Source organism: Melanostigma gelatinosum (assembly GCF_949748355.1).
Source record: "Melanostigma gelatinosum genome assembly, chromosome: 15".
Lineage (NCBI taxonomy): Eukaryota > Metazoa > Chordata > Actinopteri > Perciformes > Zoarcidae > Melanostigma > Melanostigma gelatinosum.
Genome location: NC_136648.1, coordinates 404,194 through 429,313, shown reverse-complemented (window position 1 = coordinate 429,313; position 25,120 = coordinate 404,194). Strand labels below are relative to the sequence as shown.

General features: G+C 45.5%; 3 protein-coding genes across 4 annotated transcripts; 1 reads left to right on the top strand and 2 right to left on the bottom strand.

The window, feature by feature from the left end:
* Window positions 1-93: 93 nt before the first annotated feature.
* LOC306788970 (corticoliberin-like) lies at window positions 94-465 on the top strand (the record flags this gene model as incomplete). The annotated part of the gene is made up of 1 exon (XM_079284709.1): window positions 94-465. One exon carries the CDS (start codon window positions 94-96, stop codon window positions 463-465), a length of 372 nt encoding a protein of 123 aa, XP_079140835.1.
* Window positions 466-2,402: 1,937 nt separating this feature from the next.
* On the bottom strand, window positions 2,403-17,170 carry LOC306789451 (E3 ubiquitin-protein ligase TRIM63-like). Of its 2 annotated transcripts, none has more exons than XM_079285405.1 (9): window positions 16,924-17,170; window positions 14,480-14,652; window positions 11,271-11,448; window positions 10,681-10,776; window positions 10,017-10,250; window positions 9,156-9,178; window positions 8,725-8,849; window positions 8,439-8,656; window positions 2,403-3,181 (listed from the first exon to the last, which is right to left on the bottom strand). In XM_079285405.1, the coding sequence occupies exons 1-9, from the start codon at window positions 17,041-17,043 to the stop codon at window positions 3,104-3,106; spliced, it is 1,245 nt and encodes a 414-aa protein (XP_079141531.1). In that variant the 5' UTR covers window positions 17,044-17,170; the 3' UTR covers window positions 2,403-3,103. The 2 variants fall into 2 exon arrangements, with proteins under 2 accessions (XP_079141531.1, XP_079141532.1); XM_079285406.1 differs by having other exon boundaries at window positions 11,271-11,445.
* Window positions 17,171-19,513: 2,343 nt separating this feature from the next.
* LOC306788793 (dnaJ homolog subfamily C member 5-like) lies at window positions 19,514-23,473 on the bottom strand (the record flags this gene model as incomplete). The annotated part of the gene is made up of 4 exons (XM_079284449.1): window positions 19,514-19,611; window positions 21,556-21,730; window positions 23,067-23,280; window positions 23,367-23,473. The coding sequence occupies 4 exons, from the start codon at window positions 23,471-23,473 to the stop codon at window positions 19,514-19,516; spliced, it is 594 nt and encodes a 197-aa protein (XP_079140575.1).
* Between the last annotated feature and the right edge of the window lie 1,647 nt (window positions 23,474-25,120).

Genomic DNA, 25,120 nt, shown 5'->3' with positions numbered 1-25,120 from the left:
TATATGATGTGACATGTCTCCTGTGTTTCTATCCCACAGCTTGTCCTTGCAGGCATCCTGTGAAGCCGCCTGTCTTCCTTCAGGTTGTACCTGATGAAGATGAAGGTGTTGCTGTGGGTCGTTGCTCTGTTCGGCCTCCTCCTCCCTCGCTCTGCTGACTCTCGACCCGTCGACTCCTCCTCCTCCACCGCCGGCCTCCGTGGCCTGCTCCTCCTCCCCCGACCGCTGCTGCTCCACCTGGGGGAGGAGTTGTCCTTCCAGGTGGGCGGAGGTGGAGGCTCCTCCTCTCTGGCGGTGGGCGGAGCTCAGGAGGAGGTGGAGAAGTGGAGGAGGTCTGAGGAGCCTCCCATCTCTCTGGATCTGACCTTCCACCTCCTCAGAGGAGTCCTGGAGATGGCTCGAGCCGAGCAGATCGCCCAGCAGGCCGACAGCAACCGCAAGATGATGGACACCTTCGGGAAGTAGTCCTCCAACTGCTGAGGTCATCTGATTGGTCGGTTTCATGTTTCAACTGCTTCCACTTCAACTCCTTTCACTGAACAGTTGCACTACGTTCACTATTTACATTAAAAACGTTCAATTGGAAACTAGACTTCAAACAGAATTAATCTCTGCAGGTAGATTATTGATATCGAGATGAAAAAAGTACTTATTCATCAATCAAAAGGTAATAAATACTGGAATAAATAAATACAATTAATGAATAAATATTCAAATGTTTAACTAAAATAATAAATATTTTTCTCTTCTGTTTTTCTTCATTTATTTATTGATTTACTGATTAATTGCATCATTTTTTAAATTAAAGTATGAATTTAATTACTTGTGTTTGCATAAATTATAGCTTTCATTGATAAGACGTAAGGCATATAAGACTATATACACATGTATGTATGTGTGTGTGTGTGTGTGTGTGTGTGTGTGTGTGTGTGTCAGTGGCGGGCCGTGCATGTTACAGCTGGGCCTGCACTCGTAGAGATGAAGCTCAACACTACAAACACACGATGAGGGCAGAAACACGCACATGACGGGATGCGGCGGCATCAACGAACAATGAGTCAAAATCAATTCAGCTAAAACACGCATTCCGCGACACACTCAAGAGCACGAGCCATTCAAATAGTATTCATATCAGAGGAACAATATTACCCATATCATGAAAACAACACGACTGAAACATGAACAGAGCAGTAACTCTCCTATCGCTCCAGGAAACACACGACTCCATAGTTCTTGTTCCTGACGGATTTATTAATCCGTCAACACGGAGAGGAGAAACGAGTCCACTGGAAAACACACCAACCTTCAAAGTAGATCACTTAAAAACTTTAACTTAACTTTAACGCTTTAACTTTAAGACTTTGCACTTATACACCGCTGCCGCTTCGCGCGTCGTCTTGTTGATGTGCACCGACTAAATGTGTCCCCCGCGCAACATAGGACGTAACAATAGTCCCTATCACATATTATACCAAACGAAAATCCATATAAGTTGTACAAATAATATATAATATAAACAAGCATATTAAATGACATAGATCATATTTATGGCAGTTAAAGCTACTGCATTTAACTTACCAGAGCTGTTCACTATTTAGCTGTTCATCCTCCTTTCTTTGTTAATAAAGAGTTTAGTCTCACGGTTGTTCAGTACATCCGTGTGTTGTAGTTCCAGTAAGAAGTCCTTCTCCATTCATGGACGCCAGTGAAGACAGTGGAGCCTCCCCAGTTGTATTTCTTGAATACGTTTTAATGGTTTGAGGCTGAAGATGTCCGCTCACAGAGGCAGCAGATTTTGGGATAGTCACCGCCCAACACGTCAGGCTAGCCCACTGACCAATCACGTACTTGTAGGCCAGCTAGCAGCTCTGACACGTCAAAGAATACGCCCAACATGTCAAACTAAAGATCTGATTGGTTGAACACGATGACAATCAACAATATCGTCCCCATTTACTTTAATCTGCACTGGCTGCAGGTGAGAGTCTGCAGGCCTCTGGCTCTGTTCTACCTAGAGACACAGAGGTGAGATCTGATTGGATAAAAGCTCTACTTAAAACAAGCTGCACTGGAAGCAGAGCAACTGAGGAAGACAGGAGCTGTGCAATGAGAACATAAGATAATGGGGAAAATATGTTTATACATTATAATACATGTAGTGTATTTAAGAAACATTATTAAATTATAAAATAGATTTAACTTTGTGATTCTGTTTAGACGACCCACCACTGATATATATATATATACACATATATGTGGAAGAAAAATAAGAAAAACCTTTGAGTGGAATCTTCACAGTAAAGGATTTTATTTGTTTTATTGTGATAGCTGAATGTGTTTGTTGGTAATTAAAACAGGTGTGAACAGTTCATATTTACAATAAAACTTTTCAAAGTCACGTCTTCGTCTGCTGCCGGCTCACCGTACTTTATTTACACAAACACTCACCAGAGCACCAAACGTAGATTCATCCACCGCTTTTTCATTTGGGTTTTATAAGTCTTTTTCACAAGAAAAGTATAATTTGATTATTTTTAACTTTTCAGAAATGAGTGACAAGAAGAAGAAGAATGTCTCCTTCTTCTACAGAATTTACAGAAGTAGTTTGAGTTCGTTAGCGGGTTAGCTTGTCCATCAATAGAGCTAGCTAGTGAGATAGCTCCTGCCTGCTGTGCTCTAGCGTTGAGGAGCCAGAGGGACCGTAGACCTGAATCTGTATCCAGTGCAACGTTAGCGTGAAACCTGGTGGAATTAGCAGGCGAGCTAACCATCCAAATGAATAAAATGTAACAACGTAACGCTTCACACACTGTTGTTGGAAAGCACATCAATATTTGATGGGATTGTTAAAAGTGATGGAAGCTCGGTGGTGTTAGCAAGTTAGCTTAGCATCAAGTTCATTTCACCCTTTTGAGAATCACACGTTTTTTGTTCGTCTTAAAACAGACGCACTCAAAATTCATCAGGAACATTTATTTTACATTTTAACAGAAAACATTCAGATCTTCTATTTAACAATTAAATAATGAAAAAGAAACAGTGAAGTCACAGAAGACGACTGGAGACTGATCCAGATCCTGGACTCATGAGCCTGAACCTGGTTTTACTTCTGGTTGAGCCAACTGAAGGAGAAGACGTGCTTTGTTCCATCTTTGTCCTCTGATTGATTCTGCTGATCAGACTGAAGAAGAAGAAGAAGAAGAAGAAGAAGAAGAAGAAGAAGAAGAAGAAGAAGAAGAAGAAGAAGAAGAAGAAGAAGAAGAAAATTTGATTTTTAAATTCCTTTTATTGATCCAGGACAGATCACGGTCACGTCATCAATTCAGAATAAATTAATAAAAACAACTCCTCCACCCACAGAAACACACCAACATCTCACACATGAACGCTGTGAGGGAACCAAACACAGAACCCCTGAGATGAGATTCAGAGAGCCTCCAGAGAGACAAACACTGCGAGGGAACCAAACACAGAACACCTGAGACTCAGAGAACCTCCAGAGAGACAAACACTGTGAGGGAACCAAACACAGAACACCTGAGACTCAGAGAACCTCCAGAGAGACAAACACTGTGAGGGAACCAAACACAGAACACCTGAGACTCAGAGAACCTCCAGAGAGACAAATACTGTGAGGGAACCAAACACAGAACACCTGAGACTCAGAGAACCTCCAGAGAGACAAACACTGTGAGGGAACCAAACACAGAACACCTGAGACTCAGAGAACCTCCAGAGAGACAAACACTGTGAGGAAACCAAACACAGAACACCTGAGACTCAGAGAACCTCCAGAGAGACAAACACTGTGAGGGAACCAAACACAGAACACCTGAGACTCAGAGAACCTCCAGAGAGACAAACACTGTGAGGAAACCAAACACAGAACACCTGAGACTCAGAGAACCTCCAGAGAGACAAACACTGTGAGGAAACCAAACACAGAACACCTGAGACTCCTGAGGTCCGTCCGCCGCCGGTTCGACCATCGACCACCGGTCCGTCGTCCTTCGGTTCAGCCACAGGTTCTTCATCCGCGGGCGTAGCTCCCGCTCCGGTGTCTGTGTCAGCAGAGCCGGCCTGCTTTCTGTGCGGGCAGGTAAACCGTTTGTGTCCCACACCTCCACACCGGAAACACTTGAGCTGTCCGGAGCTGGCGTACACCATGTAGGAGCCGTCACCGTGCTCCACTCTGAAGGACACCTCCAGGGTTTGAGTCGGTGAGTCCAGAAACATGTACAGCTGCCGCCTCAGAGACTGAACGTGCCTCAGTTTAGGGTCTTTACATCCCAGACTCACTGTTTTTAATCCACTGGCAAACTTCCCGAACCTCCGGAGCTCTTTCTCCAACAGTTCGTTCTGGATAACCGGCGGAACACCGGACAAGGTGATCTGCGTGGAGCGAGCTGACAGCGGGGAGACCTGCACGAACACATCCCTGATGAACACTCTCAAACTCTCGATCAGCTGGTAGACTAGAGGCTCTTGCTTCAGGAACACCACCACTGCTCTGTTCATTCTGGAGGCAAAGCTGAGCTCATCGTGTCCCACCTGCTCACCGACAGCCAGCAACACCTCCTCCACCGGCACGCTGTTATCCGGGGGGATGATCCTCACTCCCTGCCGGAGAGACGGAGGTCTCGAAGGACGCCATTCCTCCGAAAACACCTCGACAAAACCCCGATCACTCACCACACAAAGCAGTAAAACCGTTAAAGGTGACTCACCTGATCATCCGCCTCAACAGTGGAAGAAACACAGTGAAAGACCTGAAGATCAGGAACCATTCAAATCTAGTGCCACTCACACTTCCACCGTCTCACCTCCACACTCACCAGAAATGGAAAGAGGAAGAAGAGGAAGCGGAAGTAGATTTGATTTTTAAATTCCTGTTATTGATCCAGGAGACACCAGATCACTGTCACGTCATCAATTCAAAAATAAATAAATAATCACAACTCATCCAACCACAGAAACATACCAACGTATCATACATTAACGATCAGCTCTCCCTCCTCCTCCACGGAGCAAAAAACACCCCAACAGCCCAAATGCGGCTGAAGGCCGTCACATCATCCATCATTTTATCGTAAGTGTGTTCCACCCTTAGTCTGGCCTTTAGCAGTCCCTTCAGAACCGGTAGCAGCTCCACACTGCCGGCACTCTGAGCCCGGTTCCTGCATGTTAACCAAATGACCAACTTTACAAAAAGTTCACCAACGTGTGGACTGTTTTTCTCTTAGCAGAGTATTTGTTGCCCAAAGACAAACAAAACAAACGACAAAACCTCCCCAAGACCCTGGAACCACCTTTTTGAAAGTTCAAACAGTGCTGACAGCCGAGGACACTGAACGAACAGATGCATAAGAGTTTCACTCTGGGAACAGCTCAGGATCAAGGTGCGCTCTGTACCCGTTTGTGGCTATTGCCCCGTGTACAACTCTACACTGGAGGTCTGCTGTCCGCGTTTCAATGGGCAGCTTGTACAGGGACCGCCAGCTGCCTTTCGGGGAAATATCTGGACCAAAGAACTCAGTCCACCTCAACTCCTTCATCTCTGCCAAAGAGCGCAAGTTAACAACCTTGACGCAGGTGTGGTAGACGGCCTTTTTGTCCACATCCTGTAACTTTTCCAGGTGCAGGGTTGTGAAGGTGAGCAGCTGACTTCCCTCTTCCTGCCACTCCCCCACAGAGGGGGTGATGGACAGAGAGGGGAAGCAGTACTCAAAGCTGTCATACCACTGGTCACACAGAGTTCGGTTTGCAACAAACTCTCTCTGGGGTATGGACAGGGCGGCACAGACTTCCTCCACTCTGTCGATCAGCCGGACTGAGGTGATGCTGCTGTTGTCTCTCAGGGTGTCCATCGATGTCGCCGTCATCCTCATCAGATGGCCCAGTTTGGTGCAGCCAGCCTCTCTGAGACTCACTCGCAGGCTGGCAGATTGCAGAGTTTGACTCTTTATAAAGTTGTTAAGGAACAAAGGTTCCTCAAACAACCACATTCCAGGAACCTCATTTGTGGCACGTGTGGGTTTGAGAATCTGCCATGCCTGAAGTACAGAGCTGTAGAAAGTTGTAAGTCCCGTAAAGTCCAAAGTCTGGTTGTAGGAGGAACAGCTGCTTGTTGTAGCCCAACCGCCCAGCTCTCCTCAGCAGCAAACGAGCTGTGTCGAGCCAGCTTGGGCCACAGTCATAGAGCAGTCTGGAGTCGGAAAAAAGGCAATTTTGGACTGAATGTCAATCAGTCCGTGCTCCCCTTCGTCAACAGACAGGCACATAGCTGCTGCCCGGACCCACTGCTTGCCAGACGAGAAAAAGTCGACGATGGATCTCTGGATGTCCTCAATCAGGCCTCTCGGTGGCGTCAGAGCGATGAGTCTGCGACAGAGTCGAGGCAACTAAGTTATTGGCAACCAGAACTCTTCCCCTATATGACAACTGGGGTAGAAACCATTTCCATTTAGAAAAATGAGCGCACACTTTCTCCTTCACTCCCTCCCAGTTATTTGCTTGAAAGCCCTCGGTGGGTGCCCAAGAACACTCCCAGGACTTTCAGTCCCTCTTTCCCCCACTCAAGTCCACCAGGCTGTCCCACGAACAAGGCTTCGCTCTTTGCCCAGTTCACACTTGCAGATGATGCCTTTTCATAAAACAATAAGGTATCCTGCAAACATTGAACTTCCTTGTGACTGTTGACAAAGACACATATATCATCTGCATAAGCAGATACAATAGGAGGACGATCAAGACTGGAGGACCCCGGCAGTGAGAGACCGCTGAGTCAGCCTCTCAACCTGCACAGCAAGGCCTCAATAGCTAAGCTGTATAGTTGACCTGAAATAGGACAACCCTGTCTTATCCCTCGATGTACAGCGATTGGCCGACTCAGCCCTGCCCCCTTCTTCACCAAACATTGAGCACCACTGTACAATAATCCAACACAAGCCAAAGAAACATCACCAAAACCAAAAGCTCGAAGTGCAGAAAACAGATAAGAGTGATCCACCCTGTCAAAGGCTTTCTCCTGATCCAAAGACACAACACCAGAGTTTACATTATTTTCCCTGCACAATTCCAAAGTGTCTCTCATGATGAAAATGTTGTCCATAATTGTCCTGCCAGGTACACAATATGTTTGGTCTGAATGTACCACAAAGTCCAGGTTGCCCGTGAGTGTATTTGATAAGGCTCTGGAAAGCACCTTATAGTCAGCACAGAGGAGGACCACCGGCCTGCTGTTCCTGAGTCACGCCAGGTCTCCTTTCTTTGGCAGCAGGGAAAGCACCGCTCACTGACAGGAGACAGGAAGAGATCCGGTTCCGAAACACTCCAAAAGAACACCATGCAAGTCATGTCCAAGTATGTTCCAGAAGTGTTGGTAAAAGTCAGCGGAGAGGCCATCAATCCCTGGTGCCCGACCCGATGCCATCTGATTGACAGCAACCGTTAAATCCTCCAGAGTCAGCCCACAGTTCAGAGCAGCTTTCTCCTCTGGGCTGAGCTGAGGAAGCCCCTCCAAGAGCTCCTGCCGACACTCCATGCTGCACTGCTCCGCCCCAAAGAGGTCAGCGTAGAAATCCATGGCATAGTTCCTCATCTCGCCCAGACTGGTGGTCACTCTGCCTCCTGGAAGCCTAAGGCCTGTCATCTGCTTCCTCTGTGCCACCGATCTCTCCAGCTTGAAGAAGAAAGAGCTCGGGGGTCCATGTCCTTCAGCTGGAGGAAGCAAGACCTGACCAGAGCTCCCTTCACCCTCTCCTGCAGGAAGGAGCTCAACTCCAACCTCTTCTCCTGGAGCAGTTGACCCGTAGCAGGATCTTGGTCTCGGTGTAGCCCCTCCTCAATACCCCTGATGTTGGCCTCCAGCTCCTGGACTGCTGCCTTGATCTTAACAGTGGAATGGGAGGTGGACTGCTGGCAAAAACACGAACTTGTGCTTTTCCGACCTCCCACCACAGCTTCAGAGAACTAAAGTCAGTTTTTCTGCTTTTCCAAATCAGCCAAAAAAGCTCAAAGCTCTTGCAGAAAGCAGTGTCCTGAAGGAGTTTGTTGTTGAAGAGCCAGTAGGAACCTGGTGAAAAATGATCAACTCCATAGTGATGATGTGGTGGTCACTGAAGCCAACTGGACTGATGCTACTGTGGAGCAATCTGGAGCTGAGACCCTGTGAAATGTATATCCGGTCTAATCTGGCTGCACCCACCCTGTTATTGTTGACCCTCACCCATGTGTACTATTTATTTAATCATTCTTTATCTCTAGAAACTTAGTTTCCTATAATTTAATTGTGATTATATTTTTAAAAGATTCAAATGTGATTCAATTGAATAAATACAAATCTAAATAAATACAAATCTAAATAAATAAATAAATAAATGTTAATTGTTGAACTTTTGACTTCATGTTCCTGAATGCAGCGTGTGATGTCATAATACCTGAGGGGCGGGGCTTGCGGTGGATGTGGGCAGAGGGGGCGGGGCCTGTGTGGTTAAAGAGGTCGGTGACGTCACGGTGGGCGGGGTCTCTAAGGGTCTCTGAGGGGGCGGGGCTGAGAGCTGAACACCTATAGGCTGAACGGGAGAGAGAGGTGACTGCTGATTGGCTGAGCTCGTCCCTCTGACCTCCACCGCCTCTTCATCGCCCTCTTCATCACCTGAGGAGACAGAGTTGATGTGAAAGCAGCTCTCTGATTGGATGGTCACATGACTTCCTGTTTCTTACGTTTGATGAAGTCGACTTTCATCAGTGCTCGTCTCTGAGGCTCAAAGTCAGCGATGAAGTGCTCCATGTTCTCGTATCCAGGCTGCACGTTATCCATGTGAGACGTGCTGGAGCCCTCCACCATCCTAGAGATTGTGATTATTAATATTATTATTATGTTATTATTAATATCAATAATACTCATCATAACAATAATAGTATATATATATTATTAACATAATATAATATACATATTTATATGATATTATGTTATAATTAATATCAATAATAATCATCATAAGAATACTAATATATATATATATTAATAGTAATATATATATTATTATATATATATTATTAATAATACTAATATTATCAATAATACGAATAATATTATTAATAATACTATTGTTGTTGTTGTTGTTGTTGTTTACATGTTGGTAAAGACTCACTTCTGCAGCAGAGGTTTGGTCGTCTGTGGAGGTAAAGTTATTAAAGTTAATAAATATTATTTCATTCATAATGTTTAAACTGCCTTCATTTTAAAGTAAGTATTCACATATTTTACTGCAGTAAAAGTAGAAATATTACACTATAGAAATACTACAGAGTAGAAACACTACAGAGTAGAAATACTACACAATAGAAATACTACACAATAGAAATACTACAGAGTAGAAATACTACAGTATAGAAATACTACAGAGTAGAAATACTACAGAGTAGAAATACTACACAATAGAAATACTACAGAGTAGAAATACTACAGTATAGAAATACTACAGAGTAGAACTACTACAGTATAGAAATACTACAGTATATAAATACTACAGAGTAGAAATACTACAGTTTAGAAATACTCCACTATAAGTTAATGTGAAAATTTTACTGAAGTAAAAGTATTCACATCAGAAAATACTATGAACCAAAAGTAAAAGTACTCGTGATAATATCATATTATTGTATTATAATTATTGATCATTGACATGTTCATCACTTTAAAGGTGAATATTTATACTTTCTATGATCTATAATATTACATCATCATTTGTTAGTAATATTAATCTGCAAAATATCTGCAAAAAAAGTATTGAACACATGAAAGTACTGAATTGAAGTACTAGTACCTCAGAATTGGACTTGTACATAGTGTACTTAGAGTAACTGTACTGAGTTACTTTGCAGGATAACTTCATGAAGTATTTATGAGCCTAATACTTGTGTTTTTAAGAAGTACACAGAAGTACACGGTGAGTACTGAGAAGAACTATGACATCACTTCCTGTCTGCGTGCTGTGTGCGTTCAGGCTCACCTGCAGGAACACGGCCATCTCGGGCTCGTCCATGGTCTGGATGGCGGTCTCCAGCTGCTTGGCGCTGGTCTCCAGGTGTTCGCTGTACTTCCTCCTCAGACCTCTCAGGTAGTCCAGCTTCTCCTCCTGCTCACAGCTGATCCTCACAGTCATCTCACCTTTCCTCTCCTCCAGCAGCGCGAACAGGTGGTCGAACGTCTCGCACACCTTCGACTTCTGTCTGCGGCCGTTCTCCTGAGAATAGGTGAGTCAGCATAATACAGGTGAGTCAGGAAGAGACAGGCGAGTCAGCAAAATACAGGTGAGTCAGCATAATACAGGTGAGTCAGCAAAATACAGGTGAGTCAGCATAATACAGGTGAGTCAGCAAAATACAGGTGAGTCAGCATAATACAGGTGAGTCAGGAAGAGACAGGCGAGTCAGCAAAATACAGGTGAGTCAGCATAATACAGGTGAGTCAGCAAAATACAGGTGAGTCAGCATAATACAGGTGAGTCAGCATAATACAGGTGAGTCAGCATAATACAGGTGAGTCAGCAAAATACAGGTGAGTCAGCATAATACAGGTGAGTCAGCAAAATACAGGTGAGTCAGCAAAATACAGGTGAGTCAGCAAAATACAGGTGAGTCAGCATAATACAGGTGAGTCTGTTTAAGACTCACGTTGACGGTTGTGCAGGTTTCTTCCAGCTGACTGATGACAGCCTGAGTTCTCTCATTGTTTCCAACTAACATGGAGATACAGTCAGTCAACTCAACCTACACACAGACACACACACACACACACACACACAGACACACACACACACACAGACACGTTAACAGAGAGACAAATTATACCAGATTATGACAGAACCTGTCTGTGGTATGGACCTGTCTGTGGTGTAAACCTGTCTGTGGTATAAACCTGTCTGTGGTATAAACCTGTCTGTGGTATAAACCTGTCTGTGGTATGGACCTGTCTGTGGTATGAACCTGTCTGTGGTATAAACCTGTCTGTGGTATAAACCTGTCTGTGGTATGGACCTGTCTGTGGTATGAACCTGTCTGTGGTATAAACCTGTCTGTGGTATAAACCTGTCTGTGGTATGAACCTGTCTGTGGTATAAACCTGTCTGTGGTATAAACCTGTCTGTGGTATGGACCTGTCTGTGGTATGGACCTGTCTGTGGTATGAACCTGTCTGTGGTATGGACCTGTCTGTGGTATGAACCTGTCTGTGGTGTACTGGACCAGGTGTGAGAAAGCGTTACCTTCTGCTTGAGGAAGATGTCGTCCAGCGGAGCGACCTCACAGTCTTTGTGAGCTCCAAACACTTTACACAGAGAACAGGTGGGAGCGCTGCAGGTGACACAGTAGATGTTGATCTTCTCCTCTTCATGTGTCTCACACATCGGCTGCTCCAGCTTCTCCTCTGGGACCGGTCTACTGCTCAGAGAGACAGACAGGGAGAGAATAATACTTCATATGGATCATTTAAATACATTCATTATTCATATTTGTAGTCATAGTTATATGTATATTGTTTTTATGAATGAAATACTACTATGAGTATTATATTTGATTTGAATACAATAAAACAATATATCTCATATGAATAAAGTAATGAATATATATCTAACCGCCCTCCAGAGGATAAATAATATTTAATATTTCATCTTTAATGTCCTAGCTTTTTAAGAAACCTCAGCTGTCCTGAACATGTTCATCAGCTCATCCAAAGAATACAGATTACTGAAATAGTCTTAAAAATAGTGTCACAGCTAACTGCTAACGGCTAACTCTCACCTTTCATGTAGCTAGCTAGCTGATAAGTACTGTACTTTATTAGTCTTCTAAGCTAACAGGTTACAGGTCAGTGCTAACCTGAGATAGCATGAGGCTTACTGTGTTAGCATCGTGAGCTAATGCTCCACAGCTGCAGAGACAGACACATGAGGACACAGACAGACGGGTGAGCAGACAGACAGACAGACATGTGAGCAGACAGACAGACATGTGAGCAGACAGACATGTAAGCAGACAGACAGACAGGTGAGCAGACAGACATGTGAGCAGACAGACAGACAGGTGAGCAGACAGACAACTGAGCAGACAGACAGACAGACAAGTGAGCAGACAGACAGACAGGTGAGCAGACAGACATGTGAGCAGACAGACAGACAGACAGGTGAGCAGACAGACAGACATGTGAGCAGACAGACAGACAGACAGACAGGTGAGCAGACAGACAGACAGACAGACATGTGAGCAGACAGACAGACAGACAGGTGAGCAGACAGACAGACAGACATGTGAGCAGACAGACAGACAGACATGTGAGCAGACAGACAGACAGACATGTGAGCAGACAGACAGGTGAGCAGACAGACAGACAGGTGAGCAGACAGACAGACAGGTGAGCAGACAGACAGACAGGTGAGCAGACAGACAGACATGTGAGCAGACAGACAAGTGAGCAGACAGACAGACATGTGAGCAGACAGACAGGTGAGCAGACAGACAGACATGTGAGCAGACAGACAGACAGACAGGTGAGCAGACAGACAGACAGACAGGTGAGCAGACAGACAGACAGGTGAGCAGACAGACAGACATGTGAGCAGACAGACAGGTGAGCAGACAGACAGACATGTGAGCAGACAGACAGGTGAGCAGACAGACATGTGAGCAGACAGACAGACAGACAGGTGAGCAGACAGACAGACATGTGAGCAGATAGACAGACATGTGAGCAGACAGACAGACATGTGAGAAGACAGACAGACAGACAGACATGTGAGCAGACAGACAGACAGACAGGTGAGCAGACAGACAGACAGGTGAGCAGACAGACAGACAGGTGTGGACCCTCACTCAGCAGATCATAGTTGATTAAAGTTCAGTTGATTGGCCTCCATGTTAGAGAGAAACATCCAATCACAGCGACTTACTGCTCTCAGTGAAAACATGTGACTCAGCAGAAACAGGAGCTGAACAGTTTCATCACACTTGTGTGAAAACATCTGTTAAACTGTGATGTCACGTTATCCATCTGTGTGATGTCATTGGAACTGGAAGGAATTTAAATCTATAAACTTACCAAAATAAAAACCAAGAATTAAAAAAAAGTGTGTGTGTATTACCAGGTGTGTGTGTGTATTACCTGGTGTGTGTGTGTGTGTGTGTGTGTATTACCAGGTGTGTGTGTGTGTGTATTACCTGGTGTGTGTGTGTGTATTACCAGGTGTGTGTGTGTGTATTACCTGGTGTGTGTGTGTGTGTTACCTGGTGTGTGTGTGTATTACCTGGTGTGTGTGTGTGTGTATTACCTGGTGTGTGTGTGTGTATTACCAGGTGTGTGTGTGTGTATTACCTGGTGTGTGTGTGTGTGTGTGTGTGTTACCTGGTGTGTGTGTGTGTATTACCTGGTGTGTGTGTGTGTGTGTATTACCAGGTGTGTGTGTGTGTATTACCTGGTGTGTGTGTGTATTACCAGGTGTGTGTGTGTGTATTACCAGGTGTGTGTGTGTGTGTGTATTACCTGGTGTGTGTGTGTTACCTGGTGTGGTGTGTTACCTGGTGTGTGTGTGTCTGCGTATTACCTCGTGTGTGTATTACCTGATGTGTGTATTACCTGATGTGTGTGTGTGTGTGCGTATTACCTGCTGTGTGTGTGTGTATTACCTGGTGTGTGTGTGTGTATTACCTGGTGTGTGTGTGTATTACCTGGTGTGTGTGGGTGTATTACCTGGTGTGTGTGTGTGTATTACCTGGTGTGTGTGTGTGTGTGTGTATTACCTAGTGTGTGTGTGTGTATTACCTGGTGTGTGTGTGTATTACCTGGTGTGTGTGTGAGTAACCTGGTGTGTGTGTGTATTACCTGTTGTGTGTGAGTAACCTGGTGTGTGCGTGTATTACCTGTTGTGTGTGAGTAACCTGGTGTGTGTGTGTGTTACCTGGTGTGTGTGTATTACCTGTTGTGTGTGAGTAACCTGGTGTGTGTGTGTATTACCTGTTGTGTGTGAGTAACCTGGTGTGTGTATTACCTGATGTGTGTGTGTGTGTGCGTATTACCTGGTGTGTGTGTGTGTATTACCTGGTGTGTGTGTGTGTATTACCTGGTGTGTGTGTGTATTACCTGGTGTGTGTGGGTGTATTACCTGGTGTGTGTGTGTGTATTACCTGGTGTGTGTGTGTGTGTGTATTACCTAGTGTGTGTGTGTGTATTACCTGGTGTGTGTGTGTATTACCTGGTGTGTGTGTGAGTAACCTGGTGTGTGTGTGTATTACCTGTTGTGTGTGAGTAACCTGGTGTGTGTGTGAGTAACCTGGTGTGTGCGTGTATTACCTGTTGTGTGTGAGTAACCTGGTGTGTGTGTGTGTTACCTGGTGTGTGTGTATTACCTGTTGTGTGTGAGTAACCTGGTGTGTGTGTGTATTACCTGGTGTGTGTGAGTAACCTGGTGTGTGTGTGTGTTACCTGGTGCTTCCCTGTTTGTACATGTCGATGATGTTCTCCACCAGCAGGTTCCTCTGCAGTCCGTAGACTCCGTGTCGATCCAGAACCACCTCATGTCGGCAGGACGGACAACGGAAGCGTCCGCCGGACGTCACTGTGGAGCCGCTCCTCGTCGACAGGTAGGGATTGGACGCCTGCAGGTGGGCGGGAGTCACACAGGTTCATAACAGGAACACTGACAGAAAGTGTGTTTGTGAGTGAGCGAGTATGTATGTGAGTGAGTGAGTGTGAGTGAGAGTGAGTGAGTGAGTGAGTGCGTGAGTGCGTGAGTACGTGCGCGAGCGTGTGAGTGAGTGAGTGAGTGAGTGAGTGTGTGAGTGAGTATGTGAGTGAGTGAGTGAGTGTGAGTGAGTGAGTGAGTGAGTGTGAGTGTGAGTGAGTGAGTGAGTGAGTAAGTGAGTGAGTGAGTAAGTGAGTGAGTGAGTGAGAGAGTATGTGAGTGAGTGAGTGAGTGAGTGAGTGAGTGAGTGAGTGAGTGAGTAAGTGAGTGAGTGAGTGAGTGAGAGAGTATGTGAGTGAGTGAGTGAGTGAGTGAGTGAGTGAGTGAGTGAGTGAGTGAGTGAGTGAGTAAGTGAGTGAGTGAGTAAGTGAGTGAGTGAGAGTGAGTATGTGAGTGAGTGAGTGAGTGAGTGAGTGAGTAAGTGAGTGAGTGAGTGAGTGAGAGTGAGTATGTGAGTGAGTGAGTGAGTGAGTGAGTAAGTGAGTGAGTGAGAGAGTATGTGAGTGAGTGAGTGAGTGAGTGAGTGAGTGAGTGAGCGAGTATGTATGTGAGTATGTATGTGAGTGAGTGAGTGAGTGAGTGAGAGTGAGTATGTGAGTGAGTGAGTGAGTGAGTGAGTGAGTAAGTGAGTGAGTGAGAGAGTATGTGAGTGAGTGAGTGAGTGAGTGAGTGAGTGAGTGAGCGAGTATGTATGTGAGTATGTATGTGAGTGAGTGAGTGAGAGTGAGTGAGTGAGTACGTGCGCGAGCGTGTGAGTGAGTGAGAGTGAGTATGTATGTGAGTGAGTGAGTGAGTGAGTGTGTGAGTGAGTATGTGAGTGAGTGTGAGTGAGTGAGTGAGAGTGAGTATGTGAGTGAGTGAGTGAGTAAGTGAGTGAGTGAGTGAGTAAGTGAGTGAGTGAGTGAGAGTGAGTATGTGAGTGAGTATGTGAGTGAGTGAGTGAGTGAGTGAGTGAGTGTGTGAGTGAGTGAGTGAGTGTATGAGTGTGTGAGTGAGTGTATGAGTGTGTGAGTGAGTGAGTGTATGAGTGAGTGAGTGAGTGAGTATGTGAGTGAGTGAGTGTGTGAGTGAGTATGTGAGTGAGTGAGTGAGTGAGTGAGTGAGTGTGTGTGTCACCTGGAACACGTCGTTGGCACACTTGCGACAGAGGTTGTGCTGACAGGGCAGAATGCTCGCGTGAGTGAGTACGTGCGCGAGCGAGCATGTGAGTGAGTGAGTGAGTATGTATGTGAGTGAGTGAGTGAGTGCGAGCGTGAGTGTGTGAGTGCGTGCGAGCGTGAGTGAGTGCGTGAGCGAGTGAGTGAGTGAGTGAGTGAGTGAGTGTGTGAGTGAGTGAGTATGTGAGTGAGTGAGTGAGTGAGTGAGTATGTGAGTGAGTGAGTGTGTGAGTGAGTGTGTGAGTGCGTGCGAGCGTGAGTGAGTGCGTGAGCGAGTGAGTGAGTGAGTGTGTGAGTGAGTGAGTGTGTGAGTGAGTATGTGAGTGAGTGAGTGAGTGTGTGAGTGAGTATGTGAGTGAGTGAGTGAGTGAGTGTGTGAGTGAGTATGTGAGTGAGTGAGTGAGTATGTGAGTGAGTGAGTGAGTGAGTGAGTGAGTGAGTGAGTGAGTGAGTGTGTGAGTGAGTGAGTGAGTGAGTGAGTGAGTGAGTGAGTGTGTGTATGTGTGAGTGAGTGAGTGAGTGAGTATGTGAGTGAGTGAGTGAGTTGGTGTGTGAGTGAGTGTGTGCGTGTGTGCGTATGTGTGAGTGAGTGAGTGAGTGAGTGTGAGTGAGTGTGTGAGTGTGTGTATGTGTGAGTGAGTGAGTGAGTGAGTGAGTGTGTGCGTGTGTGCGTATGTGTGAGTGAGTGAGTGAGTGTGAGTGAGTGTGTGAGTGTGTGTATGTGTGAGTGAGTGAGTGAGTGAGTGAGTGTGTGTGCGTATGTGTGAGTGAGTGAGTGAGTGAGTGAGTGTGAGTGAGTGTGTGAGTGTGTGTATGTGTGAGTGAGTGAGTGAGTGAGTGAGTGTGTGCGTGTGTGCGTATGTGTGAGTGAGTGAGTGAGTGTGAGTGAGTGTGTGAGTGTGTGTATGTGTGAGTGAGTGAGTGTGTGCGTGTGTGCGTATGTGTGAGTGAGTGAGTGAGTGAGTGTGAGTGAGTGTGTGAGTGTGTATGTGTGAGTGAGTGAGTGAGTGAGTGAGTGAGTGTGTCACCTGGAACACGTCGTTGGCACACTTGCGACAGAGGTTGTGCTGACAGGGCAGAATGACCACCGGCTTGGTGAACATCTCCAGACAGATCGGACAGATGAGCTGCTTCTCTAGACTCTCCATGATGATGAAGAGGAGGAGGAAGAGGAGGAAGAGGAGCCACCCGGATAGGAAATAAAAAGAGATGAAGTCCAAGAGAGAGAAGTAAAGCAGAAGCAGCAGCAGAGAGGCTGTTGGAGGCCTTCAGACTGCAGAGTGAGAGCTCAGTCTGTTTTTAGAAGGACAGACGTCAGGTGTTGCCATGCCGACATGCCCTTATATGTCAAAGGTCACGAGGAGGCATGACGGTGGGGGGGGGGGGGTATTAAAGGGACAGTACACAGTTATGAAGGAGAATCCTCCTGAGTTCATGAGAACAGATCCAGGAGGATCCATGTGGATTCTGTGGACCAGATCTTCACCCTTCAGGTCTCCATGAAGGGTTCACAGGAGCTCATCCAGTCTACATGTGTTCTTTGGACTTGGAGAAGGTCTATGACAGTGATGTTCAGTTCAGAGTCTGCATTCATGAAATGCAGACTCTGAACTGAACCCTGGACAACATTGTAAGGCAGATGAAAAGCCTCGTAAGGATCAACACATTAGATCACAGACATGAGAGTGATGGCCTGTTAGTGCCACTGCCATGCATAAACATACCTGTTGTATTGCATACAACACTGAACTATTCAAATAATGGAAAGATTCAAGTTTGGAAAAAATTAAATTTAAAAATGTTTTGTTCAATCAACCAAAGGTTTTCGCGGACCCCCTGCAGTACCTGTTGAAGACCTCTGCTTTATATCAATAGATGATGTATTGAAACTTCATTGATCATTAAGAAGAGAAACTTCTGGTCACAGGTTCCGATTTTAGGCTAATATTTGAATGCAGCGTGTCATCAAGTAGAATAAATACATCACATGACCTCATCATGGGTGTTTGCTTATTATTGTTCTGTGACCAACAGGAAACACGTCCAAACCATTATTTACATCACGATTATGTAGTTTAATCAACATTAAATATGGAATTAGACAGAAGCGCTGCATCATCATCACTCAAATCAACCAAACAACCAATCACAGCCTGAGTTCAGTTAATGCACTGCAACTCAGATGTAAAGAGACGTAAGAAAACAGATAAAAAAAGGATCAACGTATGATGTCAGAACCCCCCCATAATGATGCGTTTCCTGTCTCATGTGTAGGTGTCTCATATCCACGCCCCCCCCCCCATGATGATGCGTTTCCTGTCTCATGTGTAGGTGTCTCATATCCACGCCCCCCCCATGATGATGCGTTTCCTGTCTCATGTGTCGGTGTCTCATATCCACGCCCCCCCCCCCCATGATGATGCGTTTCCTGTCTCATGTGTAGGTGTCTCATATCCACGCCCCCCCCATGATGATGCGTTTCCTGTCTCATGTGTAGGTGTCTCATATCCACGCCCCCCCCCCCATGATGATGCGTTTCCTGTCTCATGTGTCGGTGTCTCATATCCACGCCCCCCCCCCAATGATGATGCGTTTCCTGTCTCATGTGTAGGTGTCTCATATCCACGCCCCCCCCCCCATGATCATGCGTTTCCTGTCTCATGTGTAGGTGTCTCATATCCACGCCCCCCCCCATGATGATGCGTTTCCTGTCTCATGTGTAGGTGTCTCATATCCACGCCCCCCCCCATGATGATGCGTTTCCTGTCTCATGTGTCGGTGTCTCATATCCACGCCCCCCCCCCCCCCATGATGATGCGTTTCCTGTCTCATGTGTCGGTGTCTCATATCCACGCCCCCCCCCATGATGATGCGTTTCCTGTCTCATGTGTCGGTGTCTCATATCCACGCCCCCCCCCCATGATGATGCGTTTCCTGTCTCATGTGTCGGTGTCTCATATCCACGCCCCCCCCCATGATGATGCGTTTCCTGTCTCATGTGTCGGTGTCTCATATCCACGCCCCCCCCCCCCATGATGATGCGTTTCCTGTCTCATGTGTAGGTGTCTCATATCCACGCCCCCCCCCCCATGATGATGCGTTTCCTGTCTCATGTGTAGGTGTCTCATATCCACGCCCCCCCCCCATGATGATGCGTTTCCTGTCTCATGTGTCGGTGTCTCATATCCACGCCCCCCCCCATGATGATGCGTTTCCTGTCTCATGTGTCGGTGTCTCATATCCACGCCCCCCCCCCCCATGATGATGCGTTTCCTGTCTCATGTGTCGGTGTCTCATATCCACGCCCCCCCCCATGATGATGCGTTTCCTGTCTCATGTGTCGGTGTCTCATATCCACGCCCCCCCCCCCCATGATGATGCGTTTCCTGTCTCATGTGTAGGTGTCTCATATCCACGCCCCCCCCCCCATGATGATGCGTTTCCTGTCTCATGTGTCGGTGTCTCATATCCACGCCCCCCCCCCATGATGATGCGTTTCCTGTCTCATGTGTAGGTGTCTCATATCCACGCCCCCCCCCCATGATGATGCGTTTCCTGTCTCATGTGTAGGTGTCTCATATCCACGCCCCCCCCCCCAATGATGATGCGTTTCCTGTCTCATGTGTAGGTGTCTCCGTATCTTCGATGTCCGTCAGTGATCAGCTGAGTTTTCTCTCCGGCGTTCGTCGGCTGCTGAACGATCGGAGCTTCAACGTCTGCAGACAAACAAACTAAAATATAAATATGAATAAAATACAAAAAGATCATTGATAAAAACAAATGCATTGTTTAAATTGTGATTAAAAAGCCTCAACAGCGACACCTGTAGGAGGAAAGGTGTTCAGTATAAACTGATCGCTTTCATGCTAATCTGTGATGACGAACCAGTGATGACATCATTGGTCCAGTGATGATTTCTATTCTGTGTGACTGTCTGTACATAAAGGCAGTAAAGAGATAGAATGTTTACAATATATATATATATATATATATATGTATATATGTATACATATATACATATATATATATATATGTATATATGTATACATATATACATATATATATATATATATATCCTATATATATATATATATATGTATATATGTATACATATATATTATACATATATATATATATATATATATATATATATATATATATATATATATATATATATATATATATGTATATATGTATACATATAACATACATACAGTGGCGGCTGGTGGAACATGTTCTAGGGCCGTCCTATCAATTTCAGCAAACATCCCAGTATGATTTGATGCAAAAAAATTAAAGTATCAAACACGCATTATTACTTTGCAGTTAAATATTTAACATGTATTCCAACACGAAAACAATCAGTAAATAACACTTATATAATATAATATAACATGTTCATTTATTAAGATGTCCTATGGACCTTGTTATAGGAGGTAAAGATCAGGAGAAGTAAACATGAAGTGTAATTATGAATACTGATGTTAAATTAAGCTATGATGAGTTTTCACTGTTAATTTAACATCTCTATTACATGTTGATGCCTCCATGACCAAGTTAAGCAGATGAGACTGAGGACAGCTATGTAGAAGAGAAGATGTTCACTTTGCATAATATGTAGCTTGACAGAGTTCTCATGTGTGTCCTGGTGTTCTCATGTTTCCTTACCTCCTCATCCCTCACTCCCTACCCTGGTGTTCTCATGTTTCCTTACCTCCTCATCCCTCACTCCCTACCCTGGTGTTCTCATGTTTCCTTACCTCCTCATCCCTCACTCCCTACCCTGGTGTTCTCATGTTTCCTTACCTCCTCATCCCTCACGCCCTACCTTGGTGTTCTCATGTTTCCTTACCTCCTCATCCCTCACTCCCTAACTGTCCGTGCTGGATCCGTCCCCGTTGTTTTAAAAAGCTAAATAAGTGATTAGCATGACGTCATGCAGCTAGCTAACCTGTCTGGTGTTCAGCTAGTACAGAAGCTTCATGTGCTGCTTCCCTTTCCCGCGAGTCTGCTGTCTGATTGTGAGGTCAGGCTGATCTGATATCAGCTCTTTGGCTGCAGAATCTCCTCAAAGTTCTCCTCTCAAACGGGTCTTGGAGGAGGAGTGCTCGCCTGTAGAGACTTCTCCTGACGAGAACGCGCAGCGAGGGGGTCTGATCGTTCTGCCCACAGCTGAATCTATTTGAGGGCGCTGATTGGCTCAATTGTATGTCACTCATTTATATCTTGAATCAGCAATTGGCTAAACTGCTTCATAGCCCCGCCTCTTTTGGGCAAAAACGATCAGGCCCCCCAAGCTGCGCGTTCTAAGACGTGTCTACACACAGACAGAGAGCACGAGCAGGAAAAGCATATATTTTGCGCAGATATCATATTTTACACACATTACTGGGTACATTCCACAGTTCAAAAACACAAATATTGACAATTTGTATAATTTATTATTATTATAATTTTTTTCTTTTGTGTGGCTCAAGGAGGGCCCAGGCCCCGTGGCCCTCTATTGACCAGCCGCCACTGTTATATACATGATATTGATAATGATGTCCTTGAGTCATGAAAGGGACATTTAATCAATAATTGTCGAAACTCAGCATAAAGAGATGAAGAACACAGGCTGTATGACCTTCAAAATAAAAGCTCAGAACTTCCTGTCTCACCGTAGTCAGGATTGTTGCGTAGCTCCTCCTCCAGGTCGTCAGGTGAGACGTAGTCGGGCCCCGCCCCCTCACTTGTGGGCGTCGGCTTCAGTTTCCCACAGCAACAGTTACAGCAGCAGCAGAGACAGCAGCAGCAGTAAAACCCGGTCAGGACCCCACAGACCAGGAACAGGCCCTGAGGGAACAAGGGAACACGTAAGGATCCACTCCAAGACCAGGACCAGGAACAGGTCCTGAGGGGACAAGGGAACACGTAAGGATCCACTCCAAGACCAGGACCAGGAACAAGTCCTGAGGGGACAAGGGAACACGTAAGGATCCACTACAAGACCAGGACCAGGAACAGGCCCTGAGGGGACAAGGGAACACGTCAGGATCCACTCCAGGACCAGGAACAGGCCCTGAGGGGACAAGGGAACACGTCAGGATCCACTCCAAGACCAGAAACAGGTCCTGAGGGGACAAGGGAACACGTTAGGATCCACTCCAAGACCAGGACCAGGAACAGGTCCTGAGGGGACAAGGGAACACGTCAGGATCCACTACAAGACCAGGACCAGGAACAAGTCCTGAGGGGACAAGGGAACACGTCAGGATCCACGACAAGACCAGGAACAGGAACAGGTCCTGAGGGGACAAGGGAACACGTCAGGATCCACTACAAGACCAGGACCAGGAACAGGAACAGGCCCTGAGGGGACAAGGGAACACGTCAGGATCCACTACAAGACCAGGACCAGGAACAAGTCCTGAGGGGACAAGGGAACACGTCAGGATCCACGACAAGACCAGGAACAGGAACAGGTCCTGAGGGGACAAGGGAACACGTCAGGATCCACTACAAGACCAGGACCAGGAACAAGTCCTGAGGGGACAAGGGAACACGTTAGGATCCACTCCAAGACCAGGACCAGGAACAGGTCCTGAGGGGACAAGGGAACACGTCACGATCCACTACAAGACCAGGACCAGGAACAAGTCCTGAGGGGACAAGGGAACATGTTAGGATCCACTCCAAGACCAGGACCAGGAACAGGCCCTGACGGGACAAGGGAACACGTCAGGATCCACTACAATACCAGGAACAGACCCTGAGAGGACAACAGGACACATCAGGATCCACTACAAGACCAGGAACAGGTCCTGAGGGGACAAGGGGACACGTTAGGATCCACTACAAGACCAGGAACAGGTCCTGAGGGGACAAGGGGACACGTTAGGATCCACTACAAGACCAGGTACAGGTCCTGAGGGGACAAGGGGACACGTCAGGATCCACTACAAGACCAGGTACAGACCCCAAGAGGACAACAGGACACATCAGGATCCACTACAAGACCAGGAACAGGTCCTGAGGGGACAAGGGGACACGTCAGGATCCACTACAAGACCAGGTACAGACCCCAAGAGGACAAATCAGGATCCAATTCAAGACCAGGAACAGACCCTGAGAGGACAACAGGACAAATCAGGATCCACTACACCACCTGAGACCAGGAACAGACCCTCACCTTGGCCCACCAGGTGGACAGCATGAAGTAGGTGTTGACGTTGTCCTCTCCGAACTGCTGGGCCACGTAGAGCCCCAGAGACCCGTAGGAGTCATAGATGTTCCTCTTGGTGAGGTCGGACAGGACGGCGTGGGCGCTGTTCAGCTCCTTGAACTTCTCCGCCGCCTCCGGGTTCTCCGGGTTCTTGTCGGGGTGGAACCGCAACGCCAGCTTCCTGCCGCCAGACTCACACGCCCTCACGTAAACACACACACACCTGTGATCAATGAGGGTTCAGCTGAGTGATCACCTGAGGCTTACCTGTAGGACTTCCTGATGTCGTCATGGCTGCAGCCTTTCTCCAGACTCAGGACCTGATACAAAGACTCTCCAGAGGTGGACAAGGTTCTCTGCCTCCCGTCAGACATCCTGAGAGCATCACATGTGACAGGTGGACGGACGTCAGTCAGGACACAACCAACATACAGAAGCTCATCGATCGATGACAATCTTTCCATCTCATGGAACATGAACACAGTTTATTGTTCATCATGACGCAACTTTTTATTCAATCAGGAGCAAAACTCTGTAACTAAATAAATCATTATCATGTCACTAAATACATGTATATATTAGTGTTGGGCAACTTAACGCGTTATCGCGTTAACGCATTCATTAATTAACGCCGACAATTTTACAGCGCGTTAACGCAGTTTTTAAAATTTATTATTAAGCGGACATTTTTAACACAAGAACCTGGCAGCAAGCGGTGAACAGCTGTTTGTGTGGCGTCACTTCCTGACACCCCCCCCCCCCCCCCCCACACACACACACACACACACGTCTCGTTACAGGATCAATCGTGACAATATCAAAATACATATTGTGGTGTTTTTAAATGAACATATAAGCACGAGAGAACAAACTGCTCTTAACTCAACTCCTCATTAGCATAACTTCCTCCTGCAGGTCACTGCCACGATACAGACTGCAGGTTCATGCTTCACCTACACTCCCCTGGGTCCTAAGTCCCGCCATGTACAGCTTCTTATCACCCTCGATGTACCAACGTACATTCATAACAAATATAACACACATATTACGGTAATCAGTGTTGCATATGTGTCTAACCTAAATACCAAGAAATAAATGATTCATTTAAATGACGTTTTAGAGTTTTTAAAGTGTTTTGTTTATAATATGTACAATAAGCATCATTTAGTATCACTACTGAGAATCTAACAAACATAAAAAAAGAAGAAAAAAAATATGACGTAGATAGGTTTGCAGTTTTCAAGAAGTATATTTAAATATCATCTCTTACACACATGAAGATAAAGTTATGAACACCTGAATATCTATGATCAGAATCATAACTGTGTTATAACTGCTGCTGTGTGAAGGGAATACTGCTGCTAACAACAACCTGATGTGTTTAAAGTGTTCACACACAATGTTATTCACCTTTAGTTCATAGAGCAGCACTTTAAAATAAAAGTGCACAATAAACTACTTTAGAATTCATTATTGAACTTTGTGCATAACAATGAGATTAATCGTGATTAAAAATGTTAATCGTTGCCCAGCACAAATATATATATATATATATATATATATATATACATATATATACATATATATGTATATATATGTATATATATATATATATATATATATATATACATATATATACATATATATGTATATATATGTATATATATATATATATATATATATATATATATATACACACATATATATATATATATATACATATATATGTATATATATGTATATATATATATATATATGTATATATATATATATATATATATATATATATACACACATATATACACACATATATACACACATATATATATATATACACCTGATGATGTCACACAGGTGGGAAACTTATTCTTCTCACTTGTGAAGGAAACACAGTTAGAGTTGAAGTTGGTACCTGCCTGTTGGAGCCTGTTGGAGCGTCCTGACGAAGCCTCTACCTGAAGCCTACCTGTCGTCTACCTGTTCAGGTGTCTGCAGTCCGACTGTGGACCGTAGAGGATGTC

Excerpts from the sequence above, each read along its gene's own strand:
- LOC306789451 (XM_079285405.1), bottom strand. The coding sequence starts at position 17,043 with ATGGAGAGTCTAGAGAAGCAGCTCATCTGTCCGATCTGTCTGGAGATG. Across the intron at positions 10,251-10,680 it reads AAACCTGCACAACCGTCAAC|GAGAACGGCCGCAGACAGAA; the intron begins GTGAGTCTTAAA and ends ACCTATTCTCAG. Across the intron at positions 9,179-10,016 it reads AGATGGCCGTGTTCCTGCAG|ACGACCAAACCTCTGCTGCA; the intron begins GTGAGCCTGAAC and ends TTACCTCCACAG.